Raw genomic sequence first — 25,207 nt, forward strand, 5'->3', positions numbered from 1 at the left:
CCTGCAGCAACATCTTTTACATACTGAGTTTAACTCAGCCAGGGGCTGTGAGGTAATGGATTGAAGGTTGTCGACATAAAAACATAAAACATAAAACAGTATATAACACTATCCTGCAAGTCAGAACACAAAACGGAATGTAATGAAGGTTTCTACCATGTCTTAACAGATGGTACTTCTAAATGACACAGGAATAAATTGTCTCTAGAAGAGCCCGACGGCCTGTTGAGATGACTCAACAGGCCGAGTGAGTAACATCACAACCTGAGACAGACGATACATTTGTGGAGGAGTGTGACAAAGTAAACCCTGGTGCACCAGAAGTCACATGATTTCTGACCCTAACGAGACGAGGACATGTGTTTGTCACCGTTTTAAACGAGGCTCCACGTGTGATTTGTTTGTTTGTTAGTTGCTGGGCAACATCTTGTTGAGTGGCATAATTGGTTTTGCAGAGCTTGGTTCCAGAACATATAAGTAATCAGAGGGACAGAGGGGGAACAAGAGAGGGGTCTCATTAAAAACTCGACCAGATGTCCTCATCTTTCAAAGTGTTTGGGGACACATTTGCCTGAGAGGGAAGGGCCGGTTAGAAACATAAGAAGAGAGTCCTGACCCAGCTTTGTGGATTTAGTTACAGCGTGAGAGAGGTGGTACCTTCATTAAAGACTATTTAATGTAACATAACACAAGCAGTGTCTATCGCGCCTGCGTCCACACCCAGCAGTGATGTCACAGAGTACACCTGTGCATCACTGCAGCAAGGGCAGAGGCTCAAATACTGAGGGTCAGCAAAAACCAGATTTTCAGCAGCTCTTACCTGCTCCTGAAGAATATTGAAACCTACAGTGAACCTACAGTATGTCTTAGGTTCATCAGAAACAGTCAGAAAGAAGCACATACTGAGCAACAACTGACACACTGAATACACTGACATGATAGATAGGTGCACTGTTTAAAGACTTGAACCACAAAATACTACTTATCACCTGTAATTGTACCAAATGGGAAATCAACATCTCAACCCTCCTGTTGTGTTCATTTGTCAGGAACATGTTTAATCATCCAAAAGTTAAATAAACATTGTTTCTATCTCATTACTAACTCCATTACTAACAATTCCATCCATATTTAGTGCAATGGTGTTCTTTACCCATTTTCAATTAAGATAATTCACTTGTTTTTCTTAAAAAATACACGTTCAAACTTTTGTTAAAGCACATTGAAAAGACCTACATATAAAATACAATGGTTTTACATAACATTGATTTTTTTTAAAATTCTGTTTTACATTTTTAAACTTTTTTTTTCATGGGGTGATGTTGATAAAGATGATAAATAAGATGAGACACCTCTTCTGTTCAGAGTCAAATTGACCCGTTCTCTCAAGACACACTTTATGGTGCAATGATAAGAAAAAGACAATAAAACATGGAAATATCTAACATCTGATGCAAGGGTGGAAGGGGAGCTTCAGCTGAGCTGTGCTTCTGCACTGAGATTTGATGACCTGGATTATAATTCAGTATTCCCTATTATACTATTTGTCTCTTCCTTTTCCATTTACCCCAAAATGAAAACACCAAATGCTGTCACCAGACAGAACGTTAAAATGGAAAAAGTGGGTTTAATAAAAGTGTTTTGTAACATAGAACGGCAAGATTCTTTTCTTTCTACCCAAATTAAAGTCATGATACGGATAAAGTTAGGCAGAAATCACAGTTACTGCAAAACACACTATTATTATTACACTTAATGCCGCCAATGACAGCCTGCAGTCTTCATAGATCACTTTAATTCTAATGCTTTAATATTCTTATTTTTATTTCCATATGTTGTGTTGATATTTTTATGTCTAAGAACTGTCTTGAAAATGGGTTTCTTACTGTATCAGAGTCTGTATGTTGATTTTATGTTGCACCAGAGACTGGTACAATGATGATAAACTGAATTGAATGCGTTAACAGGAGGCACTCTGGTAGAGGTTGTTGGAGAGGGTTAGAGTTACTTCCCACCTTTTCCTATAAAAGTCACTCTCCTTGCATTAGCACTGAATCCTGACATAATTGACATTGTCTGGTTCAGTGACTGATTGAATTATTGGCATAAAGCGTGACCTGGTGAATCGGCCAGTAAGAACATCATTCTGAAGCTGCTATGATTTCCCAGACTGGACGGGTTCTGTCATGATCCCGAATCAGAACAGTAATCTGCCCCTTTTTCCAGCTGAGCCATCAACAAGCCTCTGACTTCTGAAAAGTTGACTTTGAGGACACAGGAAGTTGCTGAAAGACGCTGGCATTACACATCAGAGAGAAGTAATTCCCTCTTTATTCTGCTCATGCTGTGACTTCGTGCTCACGGGATGGGGTTGGATGTGCTAATATGCTCTCAGTTCTCATACAAACATACCACACATTACCGACGGCAAGCCCACAGGGGATGGGACACTGCATGTGTTGTGGGTGTGAAATGAAAGCCTAAATCTGGAAAGGTGCAACACATTGCTGGGGGGGCACATTAGACAGCAAAAAGTAATTATCAGAGGGTATCTTAGGGCCGAACAATTAATCAAATTCAACTAAAGTAACACAATCCAATTTGCAAAAGCAGTGATTAAAGAAATGTTTTATTCCTTTTTAATGCTGCACAATCTAAGCAACCAGAGGAAACACCTGGTCCGGCGGCTCGCATGCAAAAAAGCTGCCCTCCGCTTCACCCAACACATATGATTGACAGCAGATGAAGAAAAACAAACATTGAAAAACGTCTTTACTCAAGCACTGACGCTAGCAGAGCTGCGTGAAAATGGCCTCAGCAGAACCGAGCAGAGACAAGCAGGAGGTGACTTTAATGTTAAAGAGGAAGAGTATGTTACACAGGGCGACACCACGAACCTGCAGCACACCGACCGCATTTCAAAAGGCATCACAAGGCTGTGTATGAAAAGTTCCGTGGCTGAAATCCTGACTACCAGTGGGTCAAGCAGGCCCATGGTTTTTACCATTCAATATCTAATTACACTACTCACTAAAAGTTAGGGATATTCAGCTTTCAGGTGAAATTTCAGGATGAACCTAAAATGCATTCTAACCTTTCCAGGTGAACTTAATGTGACCTTCTCTAAACTTTTGAATGCACATGTCCAACTGTTCAGTGTCTCAGTACTTTCTGCACCAGCTGCTGTTCTCTAACAAGAAGCTTAACAGCAACATTCACAACAGGTTTGATCCATGAATCCACCAATACATTTCCTGCTTCAGTCAGAATTGGTATTTAAACAGTCCTCCTCATCCTGCTGTTCACATTCTGACATCATGAGACCAAGACGACACCTAACAGTTGATCAGCAGCACCTCAACACTGGAGGCTTCAAACAGGAAGTCCTCAGACGGAGGTGTTCACTGAGCTTAGAGGGTCACAGAGTGTCATCAGGAGGTTGGAACAGTGATACAGAGACTGGAAGAGTCACAGAAAGGAGAGGAGTGGACGTCCTTTGGCCACGTCCCAATTTATTGAGACACTGAAAATGTTTTGTTGTGGTATACCTACCACTGTTGGTAGATTTTCTTTCAATACATTGTTTAAGATGAAGAAACTACCATTGCATGCTTCTACTTAAATGTCCTACTTTCATGATATAATATCACTGTAGCATTCACTTTTTACATTTTCCATATATTTCACCTGAAAGTCGAAGATCCCTAACTTTTTGTGAGTAGTGTAAAGATGTCAGTCATATCAAGTTACGCATCATAGACTGTGTATAGTGAATGATACAGAAGATACGGAACTTAAAAAAAAAAAGATCGATTATCACACGTCGATTATCTTCCAATATTGTTCAGCCCTAGTGTACACACACACACACACACACACACACACACACACACACACAAATAAACACATGAACACAGGAGACGATCCATGCACAGAAAAAACATGCACTGAACACACATGAGCGCACATGCACAGAATATATGAGGTTGTATACGACACATCCACACAAAGTTCAACGCTCTTGCACATTAACTTTGATCCAACAAAAAAGCTGAAGAAAAAAAAAAAAGACATGAATTCTTCATTTTCCTCAAGTGGGAAGGAGAGACGAGTGTCAGTGAGTGATGCCTTTTAGTGGCAAAAACCCATAGATACAGACGACAGGAGACGGTTTTAAAGGCTGAAATATGCATGAGCTGATGAAAAATGAGCATATTCAAAGCAAGTCAAGCTTTTATCTAATAGTATTAGTCGCTCCCCAATGCAGAGAGCTTGCATGAGCCCCAAACACTCTTTCAGCAGTGAATTCCAGAATATGCTTCTCCATAAAGGCAGTAGCCTCTGTTTTTTTTTTTTTTGGCCAAGGACGGGATAGATGGTGGTGGTGTGGTGAATGAAACCGAGATTTATTATTCATCTGAAGCCATTGTGTTTTCAGCCGCCTCCTTTGATTTGAGGAAAGACCATTAGTCACGCGTTTTGTTGTTGCATCTCCCACGGCTTCATCAGGGTAACGTTACAGTGAATGAAATTTTGATTCTAAACGAGCAACTCTGAGCCTTTAATCCTTGCAGAGAGAGAACAGGGGCAGCAGAGGAGCAGCTGTTGCACGAGTCTCATTTCCTTTCTCAGGCTTGGTTAATTAACGTGGACCAGACTTAATATTGACTTTTAACCAGGGAAGTCATGGTATGGGTAATGATTACGGATAGCAGCGGAGGAAGTAGAAAAAAAAAAAAAAAAAAAAAAAAAAGGCTTTCCTCGTGCAAAACTACATAATATCATCAACGCAGATATAATCCGCCACAATCCAACATAACAGCTCTGCATCAAGCGCTGCCTCTGTGAAGCTTAGCGTTCAACTTTCCTTGATACCCTGTCACAGAGGATGGATTCAGCCCGGTATCTGTTGTGGTTGTGTGTGTGTGTATCGCACTGCGTTATACTGTAAGATCCATTCATCCATTTTCTATATCTGTTTAGGCTCGTGGAAGCATCGTGCACAGGTTAGCAGATGAGAACATCTATATGGGGTTCTTTTGTTCCGATAAGATTTTGATTTAATTTTCCTGATTTTTTTTTTTTACTGTACACTTCAGGGAATATCAATCATGGCGGTGTTTGTGTATTTCACTGTGAGAATGGCATTCATCTCTTTTGCTGGGATCTGTTATCTGATACAGTAAAGTGTTCATGTGAACCATATCATTCAATACTCAGTCTGATACAAACAAGAGTTTCAGTATCCGTTAACACATTCAGTAATCAGTCACATAAGAGGCTAAACTCCCTTTTCCTGAATACATATTTTAAATTAAACTGTTCACAGAATAATTACGACAGACACTTTGTTGGTAAAAAATGTATTGAGGTTTGATTCTCAGCCTGCCTCAAATGTGAACGCACACCTTGAACTTTGAACTTCTTGTTTTCCGCGAACACGGTGACTCATTAGTACACAAGATAGGATCTGAATAAGCAATTAATATGTTTTCTCTTTCTATTCCTTTGTTATTCCATTCCATGCATTTTATTCATTCTATTCTTCAGCACGTTATGTGATGCTGTGTGTATTTAAATGTAAAGCAGCCTGCTTGTAATGAAATACGCTTCATAAATAAGATTGCCTTTCCCTGCTTAAACTCATTTGTGCTCAATGACACTTGCTCAGGCAGTCACACAGACCTATTATCACTTCCACAGTGGCTCCTGCAGAAGCTGCCTTCTCCACCCCCCCCCACCCCCCCACCCCCCCCCCCCCCCGTCTCCTGCGGCCTCAGCGGCAGCTGCTTGTTAAGTCTACATTTAAAATGCAATCACTTAGACTGCTGACAAACTGTCAAATCATAAACTTTTTATTGTCACGCATTGTAATTCAATGAAGACATCATATGATGTGCAGTCCACATAGACATGTTCTGCCACGGTTGGCTTCAGGTCTGTCTAGAGAAAAGATTTGATAAGATTTAAAGCCAGCGACGGATTAGAGATTTCACCATGATTTATGTGTTCTGTTTCATTTCAAACATTTCAATTGAACAGTAAAGAACTATAAGAATTTTCATTTTGTTTTACCTAGAATGAGTCTCAGCTTTAAACAGCATGACACAGCAATGACCGAGACCAACTGACTGAAAACCATAATCGTGCTAAGTACTGGTAAGTCACCACAGCAGGAAAGAATTGAGAAAGAAACGTCTTTGTTGTGTAGGGGTTCACTCATGCTTCAAGTACCAGTGCTTCGTCTGGAGGAACAGAACGACCGCAGGAGCTCATCGCGTAATTGTGAACGCTGGAACACTCCGGAGAGGCTTCTTCCATCACCTTCCGTTTGTACATTTTAATCGAGGCTCTGCAGAAATGTGTTGCTGCCAAGTCTGCTGTAATCTACTGCATCATTTTAGTACAAAGTGATGCACGAATAAAAGGAGCCGATAGCAGAGTGGAAGGTGTTTGACATTACTATTAGGGTCATTTGAGCAGGTTTTCAGTGAAACATTGCCACCTAATGACCCACTGAGCTGTCCCATAGCGGAAAATGGCCATAACACAGCTGCAGGTGGTTGATGGAGCTGCAGATGTACGCCACTGCATCAGTGCTGACTTCTAAGTTTTATCCTTAGTCTTGGAATAACGGCTCATCCTCCAACCGGCCAGAGAGGTTGGTGACAACAATCACAATTACAACCCATTTGCTGGCACTTTTAGTTGCTCTCTAAATGATGCAGCAGTTTGTAGTGTTTTGCACAAACAGTATTACTTCTTTAGTGCCAGAGCTGAGACGCTTTGTGTCTTTTGATTATTTCATTGAATGATTTATTGTTTTTCCCATGTTGATACTGAGATCTCATCAGTGTATTTTACATGTGTTGTGCCCTCAGCGTGCAGTCTGATTTAATGTTGATCATCTTTAGGATGCTCCTGCAGGTTTACTTTGAGAAGTCACATCGTTCGATGTTATTCATCCAAAACCTGGTTTTGTTTTGCAGGCTGCAGGGTTTGAGTCTTAATGTCTGTACTTGGTACTGAGATCATTTTGTATTTTGGGATTTTGTTTTTCTTCTATTTTTCTATTTTTTTATTTTTGTTATTAAGTAGGTATTGTAGTTATAATGAATTACATGATGGAAACAAAAAGCTACATGTTCACACTACGCATGTCTACAGTACATGCTTACTATGTTATTTTTGCGCCTACATATTACTATGTCGGTACATTACTGTATTTTCTTTCTCAGGTGGCAGAAGGTAGAAGTTGTTATTGTGTATCATACAGATGTGCAAATGGGTGGTGCTGGGAAATTTGTAGAGCAGTGTGTAACTCTGGATACTTATCTGAATCCTACCTTTACTGATCTCTGCCTCCACTCATCCTTCCATTTTCATAACTAACTCTTTTGTGCCATGATACTGATACGATCCACAGCCAGTCACAAGAATCAAGTATGCAGATATTTAATCAGAACACATACAGTATGCAGGACTTTAGACCAAAGCTAAAAGCTAAATGTTGCTATGGAGAATGTGCAACAACAATAGTAATCTGCAAAGAGAATGTTGAGCCAAAACTTCTTAGGAGAACTAAAAAAAACACATTCTCCACAAACGAGCGTGGAACCAGAGTTCGCCCTAAATAAAGCAGAATGCAATATCAGACAGTTTATTTTTGCCGTACTTGTGAGATGCTGTACTGGGAACAAACTGGCGAGTTGATGTTCTCGCACCTTTTATTTAGGAACAAGACGTGTTTGAACTGGCAGATGGGGACCAACCTCACCAGAGTTTTCAAAAAAGTGCTACTTCAGAGAGAGCTGCAGCTAAACAAGGGGGAGAATGAAGGGGGGCAGGAACAAGCTGACTGACTTCCCGTACTTCAACAGTAGAGCGGATTGGAACTCACCAGTGTCCATTCTCTGCTTCCTCCAGAAACTGGACCAGGTCGCCCGTCTCCAGGGAGAGGTCTTGCGCTTCACGAGACTCATAGGTCAGCTGCACCCGGAAACGACTGCTGTCACCCTGCAGCAAGAAATGACTGAGTCAAACTCAATGCGTTTAGTCAGCTCCATTTTAGATCTGGTTCCAGGTTGGTAAATGCATGGATTCCATTTTAGCTGCTTTCGACAAATGTCCACAGCAACCGATAACATGAGCTGACAGTGCACCGTGTGTTTGCGCTGAAACATAACCACCAGAGCAGAGCACAGTGACCTACTGTAGCGGGTCACATCGTATCTGGATCAGGGGTTGGAATCTCCATGTTTACCTTCTGTAAATACACTATAGTTGTTAGTATTCCATCCATCAAAAGGCTCGAAGGGGGACTGAAGCCAATGCCAGCTGAAATTGGCGAGAGGCGGGGTACACCCTCAGTTTAGAGTCACTTTAACCTAACCATGCATGTCTTTGCATGTGGGGGGGAGCTGGAGTACCTGGAGAGAGCCCATGCAGCACAGGGAGAACATGCAAGCTGTAACCTGGAGCCTTCTTGCTGTGAGACAACAGTTCTCACCACTGCACGAGCTGGTGCTGCCTGTTGTTAATATCTTATTAGACATTTGTATTTGAAGTAATATTTCAAACTTATCATGTAATAACTCTTAATGAGGACCGTATTGTTTAGAGCAAGCAGCATCTGAAATGCTGCTGCTCATCTCATCTTTGCTGTGTAAACTGCAGCCACAGGCACAATTATTTCAATTATTTCCCTGCTGATAAACACGCAAAAATCAAATTTGCATCAATGAATCCATCTAATGATGCAACACGATGTTTGGCTCTACTGTATATCACACAGACTGGAATGGATCTGGAAATGCTGCCACACCCGGCAGACCCATAATCAGCTATAATCCTCCCCAGTATTTCGTCTCTCCTCCCTCGCTTCTTAAATGTCAAGTTGTCAGTGCCCGCTGCTAATGAGACACATGTCCGTGGGACATGATTAAGCAGTGAAGGGGTTCTCTTTCAGGGGGGATCAGAAACAGATTTAGTAGAAGAGAAGGGAAAGTGAAGGATGAGCGGAGAGGAAACACGGGCTGAGCGGAGAGCTGTCAAGAGACGGTGAGTGATCGTAGAACGTGATGATTCATGGTGAAAGCTGGCGTGACCCAGCAGGACCCACGCGGGTCAGCTCCAAGTACATTTTTCACTTGGACAACAATGTGACAATATAAGCGGCACTGAACTCACGTCTTCTTTTAATTTAGAATAACATCTCTTATAACTTTAGGCTTTGTTCAGTTTCATTATTTAACACATTTTAGAAAGTCTTCTCTGCGCTAAACTTTTCCACACTTCCCAGCTAAGAGTGAGGTGCAGGTCTTGAGTGTTACTTACATTTTTATTGCTGCCCTCCTCCTCCGAAGAGTTGGAGGATTCCTCTCCACTGGAGGGGATCGTCTCAAAGTCGTCCGTGTCCATGGAAGGGAGGCGCCGCTGGCCCCAGCCTGAGGGGAATCAATGCATGTTATTAACCACCAAAATGTACTCATAAACAAGGGGCACTTTACAGTTCCACTTGGCAGGTGATGGTGCTTCACGGACAGGAAAGCAATGTCACCGCGCAGTTAAGTCATTTGTCTTACATCATCATAAAAGTGTGATGAGTCTGTTTGCAAGCATTAAACCTCTGACCCCAAGCTTCTCACACAAAGAACGACCCCGAAAGCATGTGGAACCATCTCTAACACTGCTGACTAATGCTAAATCGATGACGGAGACGTGGTCGAGCACACTTTATAGAATACTTCATTAACAATTCCCAATTCGATGGGAAGAGTTCGCACTTTTGGAACGTTTTGCTCGCAACAGGAGATTAATGCGACGAAAGCTTTTCCTGTGGTCTTTGGTGGAAGGTTCATAGCAGCGGTGGCAGGCCAGAGTGTGGACAGAGTCAGCAAGCCTATTCAATTGTTTTCATTTTAATACCTCTTCAAGTGAAGCTAGGCAGTAAGAAATTAGCTGCAGAAAATGAATGTATTTTGTTGCTGACCTAACTGCCGTACACACTGGTTCAACATTAGCTTCCCTCTTATCACACCTCTGGGTTTAAAAAAGGACCCTAACACACATACAAAGACGAGCAGCCAATGATAAGCCCTCACAATGGAGCCTCAATAACTGTGGCTGATTGTCCGAGCAGCAGAGACTTTACTGCACTCTTCTCGGAAATAAAGGATCAAATTCAGCTTAGGATCTGTGTTGTCAGCAGGACACATTCAAGTTCTTCCTGTTAACAGCCTCATAAGACACTAGCAATGGTAAGTTAAACTGTAAGCTGCCCTTTCAATTTTTGGCATGGTTATGAAAAATGTAAGTTTGGCTTCAGGGTCTCCAAAATGCGGTTGATATTCTTTTAACCGCATCATGAAGGCAAGATCATGCGTCCCCTTAACTGGCTGTGTGTCCGTTTTAGAATTGATTTTAAAATTTTAATTCTGACTCTTAAGGCCCTGCATGGTTTGGCATCCAGCTACCTGGCTGAGGTTTTTAATCATTGCTCACCAGCCCGTAGCTTGAGGTAATTTGATAAGGCCTTCTTAGCTATTCCCCAGTCAAAAATCAGTACAAAAAAACAAGGGCGGCAGGGCTTCTGCTGATATTCTAACCCTTTTGAATAACTTAGAGTAGGAAACTCACTGCACTCACTGTTTTTCAAACCTACTTTTACCATGTGGCTTTTTCTTATTTATTTATCTGCTACTTCCTGGATTTGAAGTGTTAATCTTACCCATTGCTTTATCTTCAGTTTTGCTGTTTTATTTTTATCGTTGCTATTTTCCAACTGTGTCTTTATGTGATATTTGATTTGGACCCATTCTTTTTCTTTTTCCAGGTCATAGGTTTGTTTTCTGAGGGATCCTCCTGCTCAGTGAGAAAAGAGACCGACGAAGTGAGTAAGCTGAGCTGATTGGGTGAAGTGCGTTTGCTATCCTGATTCAGTTGATGACGTAATGTAACCGTCTTCTGTTCTTTGAGCCAAAGCTTTGTGCACCAAGCTAGACATTGCTAGTGTGTCACTGGTTGATAGTGTCTGACTCGTCTGACTTGGGCACCAGAGACTGCAGTTCATCCATTCTCCTACCACCACCACCACCACCACCAGCCATCCTTCACCACCACGTTTGAAGGCACTGACAAATGACCTATTTTGTTATTCAGGTATGAGAACTAGTTGACTTGTTGACCTTGTTGGTAAAATGTGATGGGACGGGAGGTTGCTTTCCAACCAAGTTTTTCGGAACAATTTCTATTAAGACCAGTCTCCAAACAACATGCAGCAAAAAAAGAAAATGAAGTTACACTAAAAACTCTGGAAAAAACAATAATATGAAACAAAAGACTGTCCAGCACCAAATAATTACCCACAACAACCTATCGACCCAGAAACCTGAAATCAATTCCATGATGAAGACAACCACAGAAATAACAGCAGGAGATGAGTCCTCCTCTGCAGTTACCTGGTTGGGAGGTGGATCTAGGGACGGCTGAGGTGCGTCCAGCAGCAACAGCGGTGCTGCCAGTCATGCTCTGACGCTTCTTGACTGCAGCCATAGCACCACGCAAAGTATCTGAAGGGAAGCCAAATGCTTTATACCATCCTGTTCACCATGATCGCCACTCAACGTGATTAGAAACAACCAATACTGAAAAAGTGGGTTCCAGTAGATGAAATGAAATTCTAGTCTATCTAAGTCAAGACAGCAGGACAACTCTTCTCATGCAGTTTTCAACCAAGCAGTCAACGGGCTGAAAAACCAGCAAGCCCCCCTCACCACAACGACATATTCTATCTGCTACTCTTCATGCATTTTGAAACAACACATCACATCACAAATCACAACACAACAGAAAGTGAACGAGCACACAAATACATGCAGACACACACACACACACACACACACACACACGCACACACACACATCATCTACAAACGAAGTTGCCTTTCTCACCAAACAACATGCTTCCTGCCTGCACAATACAAACATGACATATCTTTCCATGCGCATGTACCTTCATAACCAAATGGGGTGGGATCACTCTTTATCTCATGTCTCTTGCTCTTTATGCTAGCCGAGAGGGGACCTGGCCAGGGGGATCGACAGGAAACCAGAGGTTTACTCACATTTGTAAAAGATGGCAGACACAAAGCATGACCCTAAAACCCTTTTAGACATGAAATCTGTAACGTTAAGCCTCCATCTGTTAAATACGTCTTCTCGAGTCCTCTCATCAGTTTAATCATTGGACAGAATCTAGAATTCATGCTGCCAAACCTAGTGAAAGGTGTTTATCATTTCTCACATGCTGTAAATAAAGCCTTTGCTGGATATTCACACTGTAAGCACTTGACACAAATGGAAAATTAACTCTTTCTCTTCTCTCTTTTGGTTTAAAGTGAATTGATGATGTTTTGAATTTGATTGCTGTGGAACAAGAAGCATGTTAAAAACCTCCTTCTGTTTATTTAACCTTGTGAATGGATTAATGAGGCTGAAAACACAAACATTATGTCATACATATAGCAAAGGCACAGTGCTGTGTGTGTGTGTGTGTGTGTGTGTGTGTGTTTCTATGGTACCAGTGACATTGACACTGACATTAGTGCACAAGGTTGGATGAGAATTAAAATCAGAAGCCAAAAAGCTGCAGCCACATTCCAAATTCCACGGAGCACTTTACAGCCAATGTGACCCTCAGTGCTCTCATCTGGTCGTACGTTATCAAAAACCCTCTCTGCATGCAGGAAAAAAGAAAAACAATAAAAGCTGAGACCAGACTGAGTGGAAGTAGTGCAAGAGAAAACTTCAGTAGCTCTCTTCTGCTCTTTTTAATTCCTCCCCTGCCTCAGCCTGCTTGGAAATGAACTTCTCATCTGTATTCCTGCAGTAAATTGCACTTCTGCTGCCACTTTGAATGTCACCTTACATTCCAAATGTCAGCTTATCAAAATTCTTATTTCCTTACCGTCGCTTTTAAAAAAGAATATGTATGTCTACTCATTTGCGTTTTTTTCCCCCCCCTTTGTTTTCGCTCTCAGCAAAGACTTGACTTTCTTTATACATCTCATAAATTTCAAGAGAGCAGTAAATGGGCAGAACGTAATAAGAAAATGACTTTTTTTCTGCCCCCACACTACACACGCACACACACACACACACACACACACACACACACACACACGGTTTTCACACTTAGGATTTAATTCAAGTGTGTTGTTTGGGTCATGACAGACCAGAGAATGTGTGTAATTACAAAGCCTTTGTGGAAAAAGGACAATCTGGGATGTATTGAAATATAAACAACAACAACAACATCTAACCGCTGTATTTCATCTTTTAGTTGGACGTTTGGTGTTAACATATTCTTTTAAACCTAAGGATAAATTAGTCGTGTTATGGATTCTGTTTTCTCTTTCTAAAAAGCAAAATGGAATGGAACCGATTTCATTCTAGTTTGATTATTCGCCGTGCATTTGTTGAAAACGGAGCTTGGCTCTGCCATAAATGATTCAATTACATCTCTGCTGAGACTCGTGGAGCAGCATCCTCTAACAACCACTCTGAGGGGCTGCATTTTACAACTCTGGCTTGGTTTAGGACCAAATCATTTTGTCTCTATGTATATCCTCAAAAGCTGACTAAAAGTCTTAATTAAGCTTTTTATTCAACACTGCACCACTGAATGAGCCCATCAAATACTGTAGTGTGATGAGGAGGCTTCTATCTGTTGAGCTGCACAACTCTGCATACGCCATGTGCATATTCATTAGTTTGCTGTGTGTGTACGGGCGTAAGAGCACGAATGTGTACAGAATAGAGACAGAGTGTAAAGGCAAAAAATATATAGAAATAGCAAAGAATTTGGGCAACAAATTAGGTACCTTTAGTGCGTCTTGTGGCGAAGGAGGAGGAAGAGGAAGATGGGGCGAGAGAGGAGCTAAGAGAGAAGCGGCGGCCAACCTCTGCCTCCTTAGCAGCAGGCTCTATGGCCGGAGAGGGGAGGGATCAGGGGGGAGGAAGAGACACGGAGAGAGACCAGGGGGTGTTTCCAGGGAGGGGGCGGGTAGAGAGACCAGGGGTTAAGCAGAAGGCATAGGGGGGGAAAAAAGAAAAACAAGGAGACAGCTTAGCAGAGAATAAAAGAAGGGAAGATATTATTAGTTTAACATTATTAAGAGACCATTTCTTGACACGCAAACTCTTAATAAAATGATGAAGATGATACTACGACATCTAATACATATAAAACGTACTTAATAATAACAATAGCAGTCTACCTACTGAACAGTTACCAATCAGATCCATGGAACAACAAACTGTAGCTCAAACAAATGGAAAGACCAAACAGGAAATGCATGAAATAATGAAAGAGCAACAAAACAAGAATAAAAACACAGACCAAAAGAAGAAGTTCCTTCCTTTAAGTATTGCTGGGTTTGCTCAGGTTACATGACATGACAACTTAGCCATCTCCACGACAACCACAGTTGAAGATTGCATCATAAACCCGGCCTTCCACTGAAGACGACCATGACATGAGATTCAAAGCTCAAAAAAGGTGCTAAGTAAACACTGATTTGATTTGATTTTGATCCAAAAGGGATTCAGAGGAGGACTGTGAGCTGGTAGACTGTTGATCCTGCATGAAATAATAATGTGACATTTGTTTTCATCACAATCACAGTAATAGTGTAATAGTTTTTTTAAAATCCATTCACAGTGTTCTAGTTACTCTGGGTAAACGGCTTTCATTGGGCATTGCTTCTGTTTAGACACATTTCTGTTCAGTTTTTATAGAAACATACTGTATGTCTAGATATCTGTTCAGAATCGCAAAAGAAATCCGTTCACCTCACCGCTCTACTGGAGTGGCTGCACAAATCAAAAGCCCTGCATGGCAAAGAATAGGTAAGAAAGTGTACTTTTACTTTTTTCATCACTATTTTAATTCATTCTGCAGTGAAGTGACTTCAGTCACTGCCCATGTGTTTGAACTACATCACAGTCATCTGATCACTAATATAAAACAAGTGTTAACAGATTAAAACTCGACAAAAACAAGCTGATGTCTGCTTGATGACAGTTCGAGAAAAGAATAAGACACACTCGCACACTACAAAGTGACTTCTTCGTAGAAGTTGTTCCTATCTGTCTTCCTACATGCATTTCAGCGATGTCAGTGGAGAAGTCCCAATTGACTGGCAAAGTCAGGACATGGTACAAGGCTTCACAGAAATAGCTGTCAGCCATCACTAATTGAATAAATGGGACAGCAGTGTTTTGTTATACCTGACGCAATATCACTGCAACACAACTGTGGAACGGCTTTCATTTACTTAAAACAACGTTTCCCATCACTTGGGATGCATAGCTAGCGGCTTCACTGTAAACTGAGTGAGTTAAGCATCTAGTGAAGCTGCAGGTCGAACTCCACCTCCTCACCGCCGTGTTGGAATGCTGCGCCGCTGTGAACATGCAGCCGAACCGTGGTGTGAATGTCAGAGTGCTTGCAGGAGGTCACAGGACAGAGCAGACCAGAGGGCAGCCCCTCATTCCTTTCTTCGGTTATCTAACATCGGGCCCATTGAGTGGGCGTGCAGCAGTGAAGCGCAGGAAGCTGAAAACAGGACTCCTGTTCATGGTGAGTCTGTTTAGCTGGAAGATGCCTGATTTTCATCTCATAAGGCAGGCGGAGCACTCGTCGGGCTCAGGGCAGTGCAAGTGTGGATGTGGCTATTGTACTATACTCAGCAGTGTAGCCTTAAAATGTAAGGATTAGTAACGAGAAGAGCACAGTGGTGTGTGTCCTGATTACTGACTGCCACAGCACAACCACACAAGAAGCCTCCACTCTTCTGGCTTCAGACTTTTCACCAGGCGCTGAACTTGTCTGCTGGGATTTTCTCCCACACAAGAGCACTAGTGACGTGAAGCACTACCTAACCAAACATATGATCAAATATATAATCATAAAGCAGGAAATCAGTAGTACAGTCAAGGTAAATGAAGCCTACTACGTGACAGTCCTTCCACCACCTGTCATTAGGAGCATGTGCCGCTTCCTGACTGTGAATCAACGCCCGTCCTCCTCAAAAAATGTTAATACGCTTCCAAATGTCAAGAGAGCTCCAATATTAGAGGGTGACATTTAGCGCAGCACTGCGCTGCAGAATTTAACCTCGCTGTGGTGTCAGCGCTGCAGAGACTCATGCAGGTTCGCCGTCTTTCTGTCCACCCGTCTATCTGCTGCAGTCTCCCTGTCTTCAGGTGTTGCCTCTTCAGCAATACCATGTCCCTCTCTTCCCTAAATCACAGTTTCCTTACCAGCCCAGGCGACGCCGACATGAACAGATAAAAAGCAAGGCACGGGGGGGGGTGGAGGGAGATGCGGCCTTTATTATGCCGAGACACCGCGGGCGCTGGGGTGAACAGAGACATCTGCTCAGCAACAACAAGACACACGGACACAGAAATGTGTGTAACATTTGAGGAAGACGTTGAAAGAGTGCAGACTGAACTGAAAATGATGACAGCAGACGACAAGACAAAGGTGCCAGCGCTGATGATGACCACGATGAAGGTGACATGAGCGAGCGCAGGCGCAATGTGTCACATGGTGTTGTTACCTGCAGGAAGAGACCTCCTATTGGAGAGTCCCTGCAAGGTGAAGCGTTTCCTTGCGTTCGCAGCTGACTGGCCTGATTGGTTGGCTGAAGCATCAACTGAGTGGAAAAGCAAGCGGGAGCAGGAGTTAGTGCGGCAGAGAGGGGAAAAGTACAGCTGGCCTCGAGTATTGTTTGAAAAAAAAAATACATCACAAGAACAATTAAGTTAGTATTCATGTTGAGATTTTGCTTCAGTTTAATATCATAGACTCAAAGCATGATGTTATATAAGCTGCAAAGGCAAATTCTCAGTGAATAAATATACAAACCATCACACCATCAATATAAATCAAAGAAACGTTGACAGCGAGGGAGTTTAAGTCAGTGATGTTCATCAGTTAAAAACCCTCATTTGTGACTGCGTGTCATGGCGCCGTGTCTTGCATGTGTGATGCATTTCTAAACAGTGGAAAAAGCATTTTGTAGTGCGGCAGTCTGCCGCAGGAATATTTCTCTGAGTGCCTCACTGCTTGTTCCAGTGGATGGGTCTAATTGCTGCTGTTTGAAATTCGGCGCTTGCACTCTGCATGCTTTATTAGTTGATGATGTTGTGAAGTGATAAACTTTTGTGGCATTCCAGATATTTGTTGGTACATGTTCACAACAATACACAGCACCGGTCTGTTTCATGTCGCACGTTAGGTAGCCAAACTGGGCTTTTAGTAGCCAAACTGCCACACTGACGTTTTGTTACCTTGTTTATCCACAAGAGCTATTCATGTTTAAGATTGTTGGAACTGTTGAGCTGTTGCTCTTTTTTGCCAATGATTCAAGCATCCTGTGAAGGAGCAGCTGTCGCTTGAGCTGGCTAATCAACCTTGAATGGCTCGAGTGGAGCTCAATAATGCCCAATTGTGAGATGCAATAAAGAATGAAGCACAGTTTGGTGAAAAAGCAGATAAATATGAGAATATATATATATATATAGAGAGAGAGAGGCGCAGAGGTAGCAGGCTGTCAGCAGAAAGACTCAGAGACACTAACTGGGATCACTGATCCATTTAAACCCTGTGCTCATCCATGAAAAAGTTATTCAATATGAAGTCAGCGTAGAAAAACTCTCTTGCTTTCCACTATTCTGATCTGTACATCAAAACGACTCGTCTACTCTCTCCATCTGTGCCGTCTGGTCCGAAGGGCCCGGTGACCTCGCTGTGGGAGGACGTTCACAGCCCGTCAGTCCGGCTAACTATTCGCGCAGGTGTGCATGATGATGGCTTTTATCAGATTGGGTTTTGTCTGTCTCGTACGTAGGCAGGCTCTCCCTCACACACACACACACGCAAACACAAATATGATTAGATGTGTTCGTTCCATTCAGAGGGAGAGGGAGAGAGTGGTGAGCCTCGTTGTGGCTGCTCTGAACACCTTACCCCAGACACCAAAACAACATCTGCTGCTATCAAACTCTATTGCAGCAGCAGTGGAACATCGTCAACGCCATTTTGTCGGTGCTTTTTTCCCCACATAAGAATAAAAATAAAGATTATTGCTTTGGATGCATTTTGCCATTTAGAATCATTTATACTGTAATGGATCACATTTGGCTATATCATAACCACTATGTAATTTATTAGCCCTTAGAATTAACTTCTGTTTGCAACTCTTTTAACAGCCAACTGTCCCACCAGCAGTGCCTGTGACACACAGCTCACGGGGGGGGACTCATGTCCTTTAAAACCTATAACACCTTTAAAACTTTTAGTGGCCAATTGAAACAATTTGAGGCAAAAATCCCACTCTCTCTCTCTCTCTCTCTCTCTCATTCGCAAGTGAATCAAAACTGAACACCAATATTTTTAGATTCAGTGCACTACACTTTCCAAGGGCATCATGATCTTCAGCTAGATGTTCATTGTCAACAAATGTCCACAAATCAAAGACCGAAGAAAATGACGGTCCTAATGATTCCCAGACTTGGTTTTCTTTAGTATCAAAGTAAAACAGTGAAACAGTGAAACAGCTGTCACAGCGCATGGGGGAACTTTTTGATGGAGTCCTAACAATTACTCCTCTGGTTGAACTGTCACCAGTTTAGACAGGATGCAATTGCACAGTTTGTTTATAGCATATCCAGATACAGATCGCAGCTTAACATCAGCTGTAAAATCCTGCTCCTTCACCAGACCGGGAAATTAACACCTTTTTCTCAAACACACACCATCAGAAGTCTGGTACAAACTGAGTAATCTGACAAATACTGACACATCAAGGATGCACGGGTGTGTGTCTGTTTGTTAGTCATTAGTGGGAAGCAGCTGATCAGTACTGAGATGTCAGGGAAAAGTGCTTCCGCCTGCTCAGTGTGTGTGTGTGTGTGTGTGTGTGGTGGTGTGGGGGTCGGGTGGGGGTTGAGAAACTTCACAGCATGAAGGTACACTCAAACAGCACTGTCATTTTGGACGAGTACCGTTTCATCTAGAGAAACAAACAGTCTAAGAAGAGAGAAGAGATTGGGGGGGGGGGGAGAAATGAATGGTACAAAAAAAGAACACGTTGCAGTGGGGGAAGTGCACAGAGAGGACAGAAAGACAGCAAGTGGCAGGAGGGGTGACAGACGGAGAGATAAACAGAGTGAAAGAGGAAGAGACAGAGGAGGAAGAGAGCGAGCGAGAAGGAGGTGAAGGTGTAAATGGATGTGAGGAGACAACGATGGGCTGGGACGCTTGGTTTCATAATAGTGGCCAGACACCCATTTGACGGGTGACACCAGAAACAACAACCCTTACCTGCATACTAGCAGTGGGTATGGGAAGTGCATGAGTGTGTGTGTGTGTGTGTGTGTGTGTGTGTGTGTGTGTGTGTGTGTGTGTGTGTGTGTGTGGAAAGCATTAGAATTCTAAGTGAGAGCAGGGACGGAACGGAGAAAGCAGAGCCGCTGCTTGTGCAGAGCAATAGTCCTGCAGTGTTTCAGACATGTTTCACTAGTCGTATGAAACACATGTGCATCGGTCTGGACAGATGTTTCAGCCCACACTTACTCTGCCAGCACATCCACGCCAAGCCAGTCCAGTCTGGAACCGTCGCTTTCAGTTGTTCGGGGGGGGGGGGGCGCACTACCAAGGCCAGGCCCCAGATAGTTAGAGATAATGGGCATCATGAAGGTAATTAGCAACTTTATTCTGTTAACTCAGGCTTTTTGCCTCAGGCTCTGTGTGCAGTCCCATAAAAGGGGCATTTGACAAGACATTTGACCCTCCGCGCATAATTACTGAATGTTTCCTCATTAAGACAGAAAAAAACAAGACGGATCTCGTGCTCCCTAATTCAGTCAAGAGCGTCTTTAAGCTGGGGAAATATGTATAATGTGAAAAGTGCTGCAAATAAGGCCAGAGAGGAATGCTGCGGAATACGTGAATATATTTATTTCACCACTCGGTGACTCTAATGCCTCCACTTTGTTTACAGTTTGTGTCACTGGAACTGCTCAAATGTGTTTGTTGCCATGGTTATGGAGGCAGTGTAAAGGACAGCCACCTTTGTGACACAGAACACTGGCTTCAGGCTCAACTTTCCTCACTAAGCCACAGCGCTCTGGGAACACTCGTGTGGATGAGAGGTCACATAAAACTTGGCATTTTAAACTTTAGACACCAGCTGTGTCACCCAGCATCTGGCCAGCTGTGCTGTGCTTTGGAACATTTAGGGATTGCTACGAGGCACGGTGCCGTTTGGCCGCTTCCGTTGCAGCTAAACTCATGACTGAGCAGAAACTCCCTGTTGACTGTAAAGTTGTGGACTCGTTAACGGCTCAGGGGCAGAATGGGTCGGCCATTAATCGGAAGATAAGCGGTTCGATTCCCAGCTCCTCCAAGTCAACAAGTGTCCTTGAGACGCAAGACACTGAACCCCAACTTACAATTGTAATGTAAAAGCTCTCTGAGTAGTCCAAAAGACTATATGTGACTATATAAGCTTTCTGGTTTCATCTAAAGCTTTGCTGGGGTGAAATCAAGAGGTAAAACTGAACAGATGGCTGGTTGTGATGGTATTGCTGACATTAGTCAGCCTGGTGAAAACACTGTGGTCGGCACCAGCTGCTGATGTCGCAGCACCCCAGGTTAGCTGTGCGGCTGAAGGGATGTTGGAATATGGATGGCATGGATTACACAGATGGACACTTCGGCAGTGCTTATCTGTCCCCAGTTTCTTGTTGTGGTGTAAAAGTATAAAATTTGGGGCAAGATTTTAAAGAAAAGAACCTAAAGAGACAGAAGGAGACGTGGAGAAAGTCAGAGAGGAAAGAAAAAAGCAATGTAGGAGACAAGGTGGTTCCCTGGAGATAACTGCGGAGGATGCCTCCTGTTGCCTTGACTTAGCCTCCCTCTAAACCCCCCCCACCCTTACTGAGACACACACACACACACACACACACACACACACACACACACGCTCTGGTCAACACAACCGTTGCTGATAGACTGTTGATATTCTCACTCACTCACTGTAAAGTAACACCAAGAGTTTTCTCACAAGCGTGAAATCGTACCTGCTATCTTATCCCTGACTGCCGGTGATAACTGTGTGTGTGTGTGTGTGTGTGTGTGTGTGTGTGTGCAGGCTGCGCTGCATCCTTGCATGCTTTTGGCCTGACTGTGTTTGCAAGAGTTGATGCGGCTTTGAGATTGAGTGTGTGTGTGTGTGTGTGTGTGTGTGTGTGTGTGTGTAGTATGATGGTGTGTGTGTGTGTGTGTGTGTGTGTGTGTGTGTAGTATGATGGTGTGTGTGTGTGTGTGTGTGTGTGTGCAGTATGATGATGTGTGTGTGTGTGTGTGTGTGTGCAGTATGATGGTGGGTGTGTGTGTGTGTGTGTGTGTGTGTGTGTGTGTGTGTGTGTGCAGTATGATGGTGTGTGTGTGTGTGTACAGTATGATGGTGTGTGTGTGTGTGTGTGTGTGTGTGTGTGTACAGTATGATGGTGTGTGTGTGTGTGGACAGTATGATGGTGTGTGTGTGTGTGTGTGTGTGTGTGTGTGCAGTATGATGGTGTGTGTGTGTGTGTGTGTGTGTGTGTGTGCAGTATGATGGTGTGTGTGTGCAGTATGATGGTGTGTGTGTGTGTGTGTGCAGTATGATGGTGTGTGTGTGTGTGTGTGTGTGTGTGTGTGCAGTATGATGGTTCATCATCATCATTCAACAATGATGGTGATACCTAGAGGGTTCCCACTCTGAGGGTTCTCCAGCAGCAGCAGAGCTCACTTACTTCAGAAGGTAATGGATGTTTCTACAGGACAAAGAGTCTATTCAGGGCAGCGTCTGTCCAAAGGTAACACGGGACCTCTCACCTCTCTTCTGCCTCATATTTGGGCTGGGGTTCGTCCTCCTAAAGCCAGACTCTGGACTTGATGAATCGGACTGTCTCAGCACCATCTTACGCACATTCCTATTGGAGGAGAGGGACAGGTGCAGCTGGTGTCAGCCAATGAAAAGGCAGAATTCTTGTGGCCTGTTTCTAAGGTTTCTAATCCTGTATGAGATCTCATGGGTGTTCCATTTTTTTAACTCTTGTTTTCTTGATGTTGAAAAGATTCATCATGTAGCATGTGCAGTTTGTGGGATGAAATTGGCGGCTCACCTCATGGGGGCGCTGTAGATGTTGAGCTGGCTGGCTTCTGTAAACACAAGAGAGACGTTCCATCTTACTGTTCAATCAAACGACAACATCGTTCCCCCAAGAACCCACGCCGTCTGTTACAGGGGTAAAGCAACTAAAACTACTTGATGAACATTTAGATTAGATGTGAACTTATTGTGCTGGAGGACTAAAATGTTACAATAATTGTCCGTTGGCACTGTTTCTATATTCATATTCTGCCGCACGCACATAACCGTCAAACGAGTGCGATCACACTCTGGATAAATCCAGTGACATTAACAACAGTGACTCAGAAACAAACACGAAGCAGGAGGGAGGAAAAAAACAGATGTAATGATGTTTAGTTGGAGACAGTTCAAAGGATGTAATGATCAGAGGCAGTACAGTACAGTACTAACCCATTCTGTCCACATTGCCCCACCAGCATTATCACTCCACTCATATATGTTATTGAAACACAGGTGGATAAAATCCAAACGCAGCAGATCAAGCAATCAGATCAATCAGATACAAATGACATCTAAAAGAACGTGATGACTGCTCCTCATTAAACATTTGCAAAGCAGCTCAGTCTTTTACTATTTTAGTTTTTATCTCGGCAGCTCCAGTAGAGTAACTGTGGAGTCTGTAGCTTGCACAGGGGCCCTCCACTCTGTGGTCTGTCTTCCACAGTGCATCTAGTGTGACACGGAGGCCTTGAGGTGACACAAAGGATGCAGGACGGGATGGTACAAGGTTAAGATCTTAAATCACAGAAGGACACGAAAAGGTCCAACCCCACTGTTTTTTGTCTGATCACTACACGTGTTTCAGGCTGGTTTCAGTGTCTGACCTCCAGTACGATGTTAAAAGGGTGACGTCTCCTGACTCCCCCCCCCCCCCCCCTCTCTCTCTCTCTGTCCTTCCATTCCAACATTTCGGAGTTATTTTAAAATCTCTCAAACTGCTGCATCGCCTCTTGCTCTCCTGCCTTTATCCGCCTTGATAGAAATCACTTTGTTGCGCTAACAAGGAACATCAGAACACTGAAGTCACCAGGAATACGGCAGCGGATGTCGACCTGTGCCTGGAAAAAACAGAGAGCTTCGTAAATGCAACATTAACAAATCTGGCCTGCCACCGGATTCTGCTGTGTGACAAGAAATCTCTGGAGAAGAATCTGGGAAAATAAGTGCAGACAGTGAGCCGCAGCCTTGGCCAAACGCATAGCTCACTAAGTGAAATACCAAGCTCTGTGAATGATCTGGCTTGTCACCTTCTGTTCCAAGCAACCAATGAACCTGTCGCACAAATGCAAACTCAGCACAGAGCCATTCCATGTGCTCCAAATATTGTGCTCAGCAAAAGGGATATATTTTTTCATCATGGATCTAGCGATGTTTTATTCATAAAGGCTGCTTCCATTGGAGGTGTGTGCAGCCAACGACAGTGTGGGGAGAGGTGGTTAGCGGAGAGCTGCAGTGGGGGGGTCACACTCACAGACACAGGCTGGCATCAAACAAAGTCTTTTCCAGTGACTGCCTCCTGGCTGGCATCGTGTCAGCTTGTTAATGTGAAAATGACAAACGTGTGCACATGATGATGCACTCGGTTCACATGCACATCACCGCTTTCCTCTTTTCCTCTTTGCTCACAGTTACTATCCGCATATACAACAACAACACAGACAGTATTTTGATGCTTCCACGATTACTCAGTTACTTTACTTTCCCTCAACCGCAGCCAGGACCAGGCCTTTGAAACAACAAGCTACTGAACATAAATGTGAGACGCAGTCTTGTCTCGTGATATTTTCCTCCATGTTACATGGCTACAGCTACAGCTACAGCTACAGCCTGTCCGTCCTTGGGAGCTGGATCTCTCCTTCACTGTGGTGCTCCTGGAGGTTTCTCTTTTCCCACTGGGTTTTTTGAGTTTTTCCTTCCCGAAGAAGGAGGGTCATAAAGGGCAGGTGATGCCTCGGACTGATCCACCGGACTGATCCATTGGCCTCATCGACTGCTGGACTCTTTATTAGATTGTTTGTTCGCTTACACTTGTTTATTTCAGTGAACTTTGTAAAGCACTGTGAGACACTCTGTTGTGATATTGGGCTATACAAATAAATTGAATTGAACTGAATGTTTACCTCCATGTTGGAGTTAGTGCTTTGGACGTGGCCACTAGCACTAATGTGCTGCTGTCTTCTCCTGCAGAAATGCTCTTTTCATTTACTATTTACTGCCAGTTGCTTCCATTTAGCGGTTTTAAATTGAAAATCTACAGAAAATGTTGAATTTCATTGATAGTAACTTGACAAGAATCAAAAAATCAATAATAAAAAGTGGAAATGTCCATTATTCTAAACTAACCATGTGACCTACAAGAGTTCAGGTTGTTCCACCCCTCTTTCATGCTATTGCCTTTATTTGTCTTGCCGGCTATGCCCCCGACTAACATTAGAGTATATAGAAATTAGACTAAATCCATACATGGAAGTGATCCCTTCGTCTTTCTCATGCAGCCTAGATAAGATGAGACCTCATATATATTATTTGTATTTTGGTGTTTACATTACATTCTCTTGCTGTGTCGATTATTCTGCCTCAAAGTCTTCCAGAGGGTCAATAAACCAGTGAGCTCTCATCGTATCTAATTATCTTACAGCACTGCAAAGAAGGCACTTCATAAATTGCTGAATATTTTGTAATGTGTTCACTCTCAGGCTGTATGAGGTTTTCTCATAAAGCATCAAGATGAAGCCTCTGGATACAGCTGTGCAGACGGTCTGCAGCAGGAAGGGGGGGGGGGGTATTTCAGACATCCATAACGAAGTGACTTCTTGAGTGTGCTTGGACTTGCTAGTTGTGTTTTTATCGACCCATCACTCTTTTTCATCATGTCAACATGTAACTGGTGAGCGAAAGTATTATCAGGGCTGAAGGACACGATAGCTAGAACTACTT

The 25,207-nt window shown here is 43.2% G+C and overlaps 1 protein-coding gene across 1 annotated transcript in view; it reads right to left on the reverse strand.

Moving 5' to 3' along the window:
- mcf2l2 (MCF.2 cell line derived transforming sequence-like 2) overlaps positions 1-25,207 on the reverse strand; it is an 81,104-nt gene that overhangs the window by 2,796 nt on the left and 53,101 nt on the right. The window contains exons 26-29 of the mRNA XM_070831734.1: positions 22,242-22,278; positions 21,952-22,049; positions 9,337-9,446; positions 7,901-8,016 (exon numbers count right to left, since the gene is read on the reverse strand). Of these exons, the coding sequence (XP_070687835.1) occupies positions 7,901-8,016; positions 9,337-9,446; positions 21,952-22,049; positions 22,242-22,278 (361 nt within the window). The remainder of the gene's footprint in view (positions 1-7,900; positions 8,017-9,336; positions 9,447-21,951; positions 22,050-22,241; positions 22,279-25,207) is intronic.

This window comes from Pempheris klunzingeri, chromosome 6, assembly GCF_042242105.1.
Source record: "Pempheris klunzingeri isolate RE-2024b chromosome 6, fPemKlu1.hap1, whole genome shotgun sequence".
Taxonomy (NCBI): Eukaryota; Metazoa; Chordata; class Actinopteri; order Acropomatiformes; family Pempheridae; genus Pempheris; species Pempheris klunzingeri.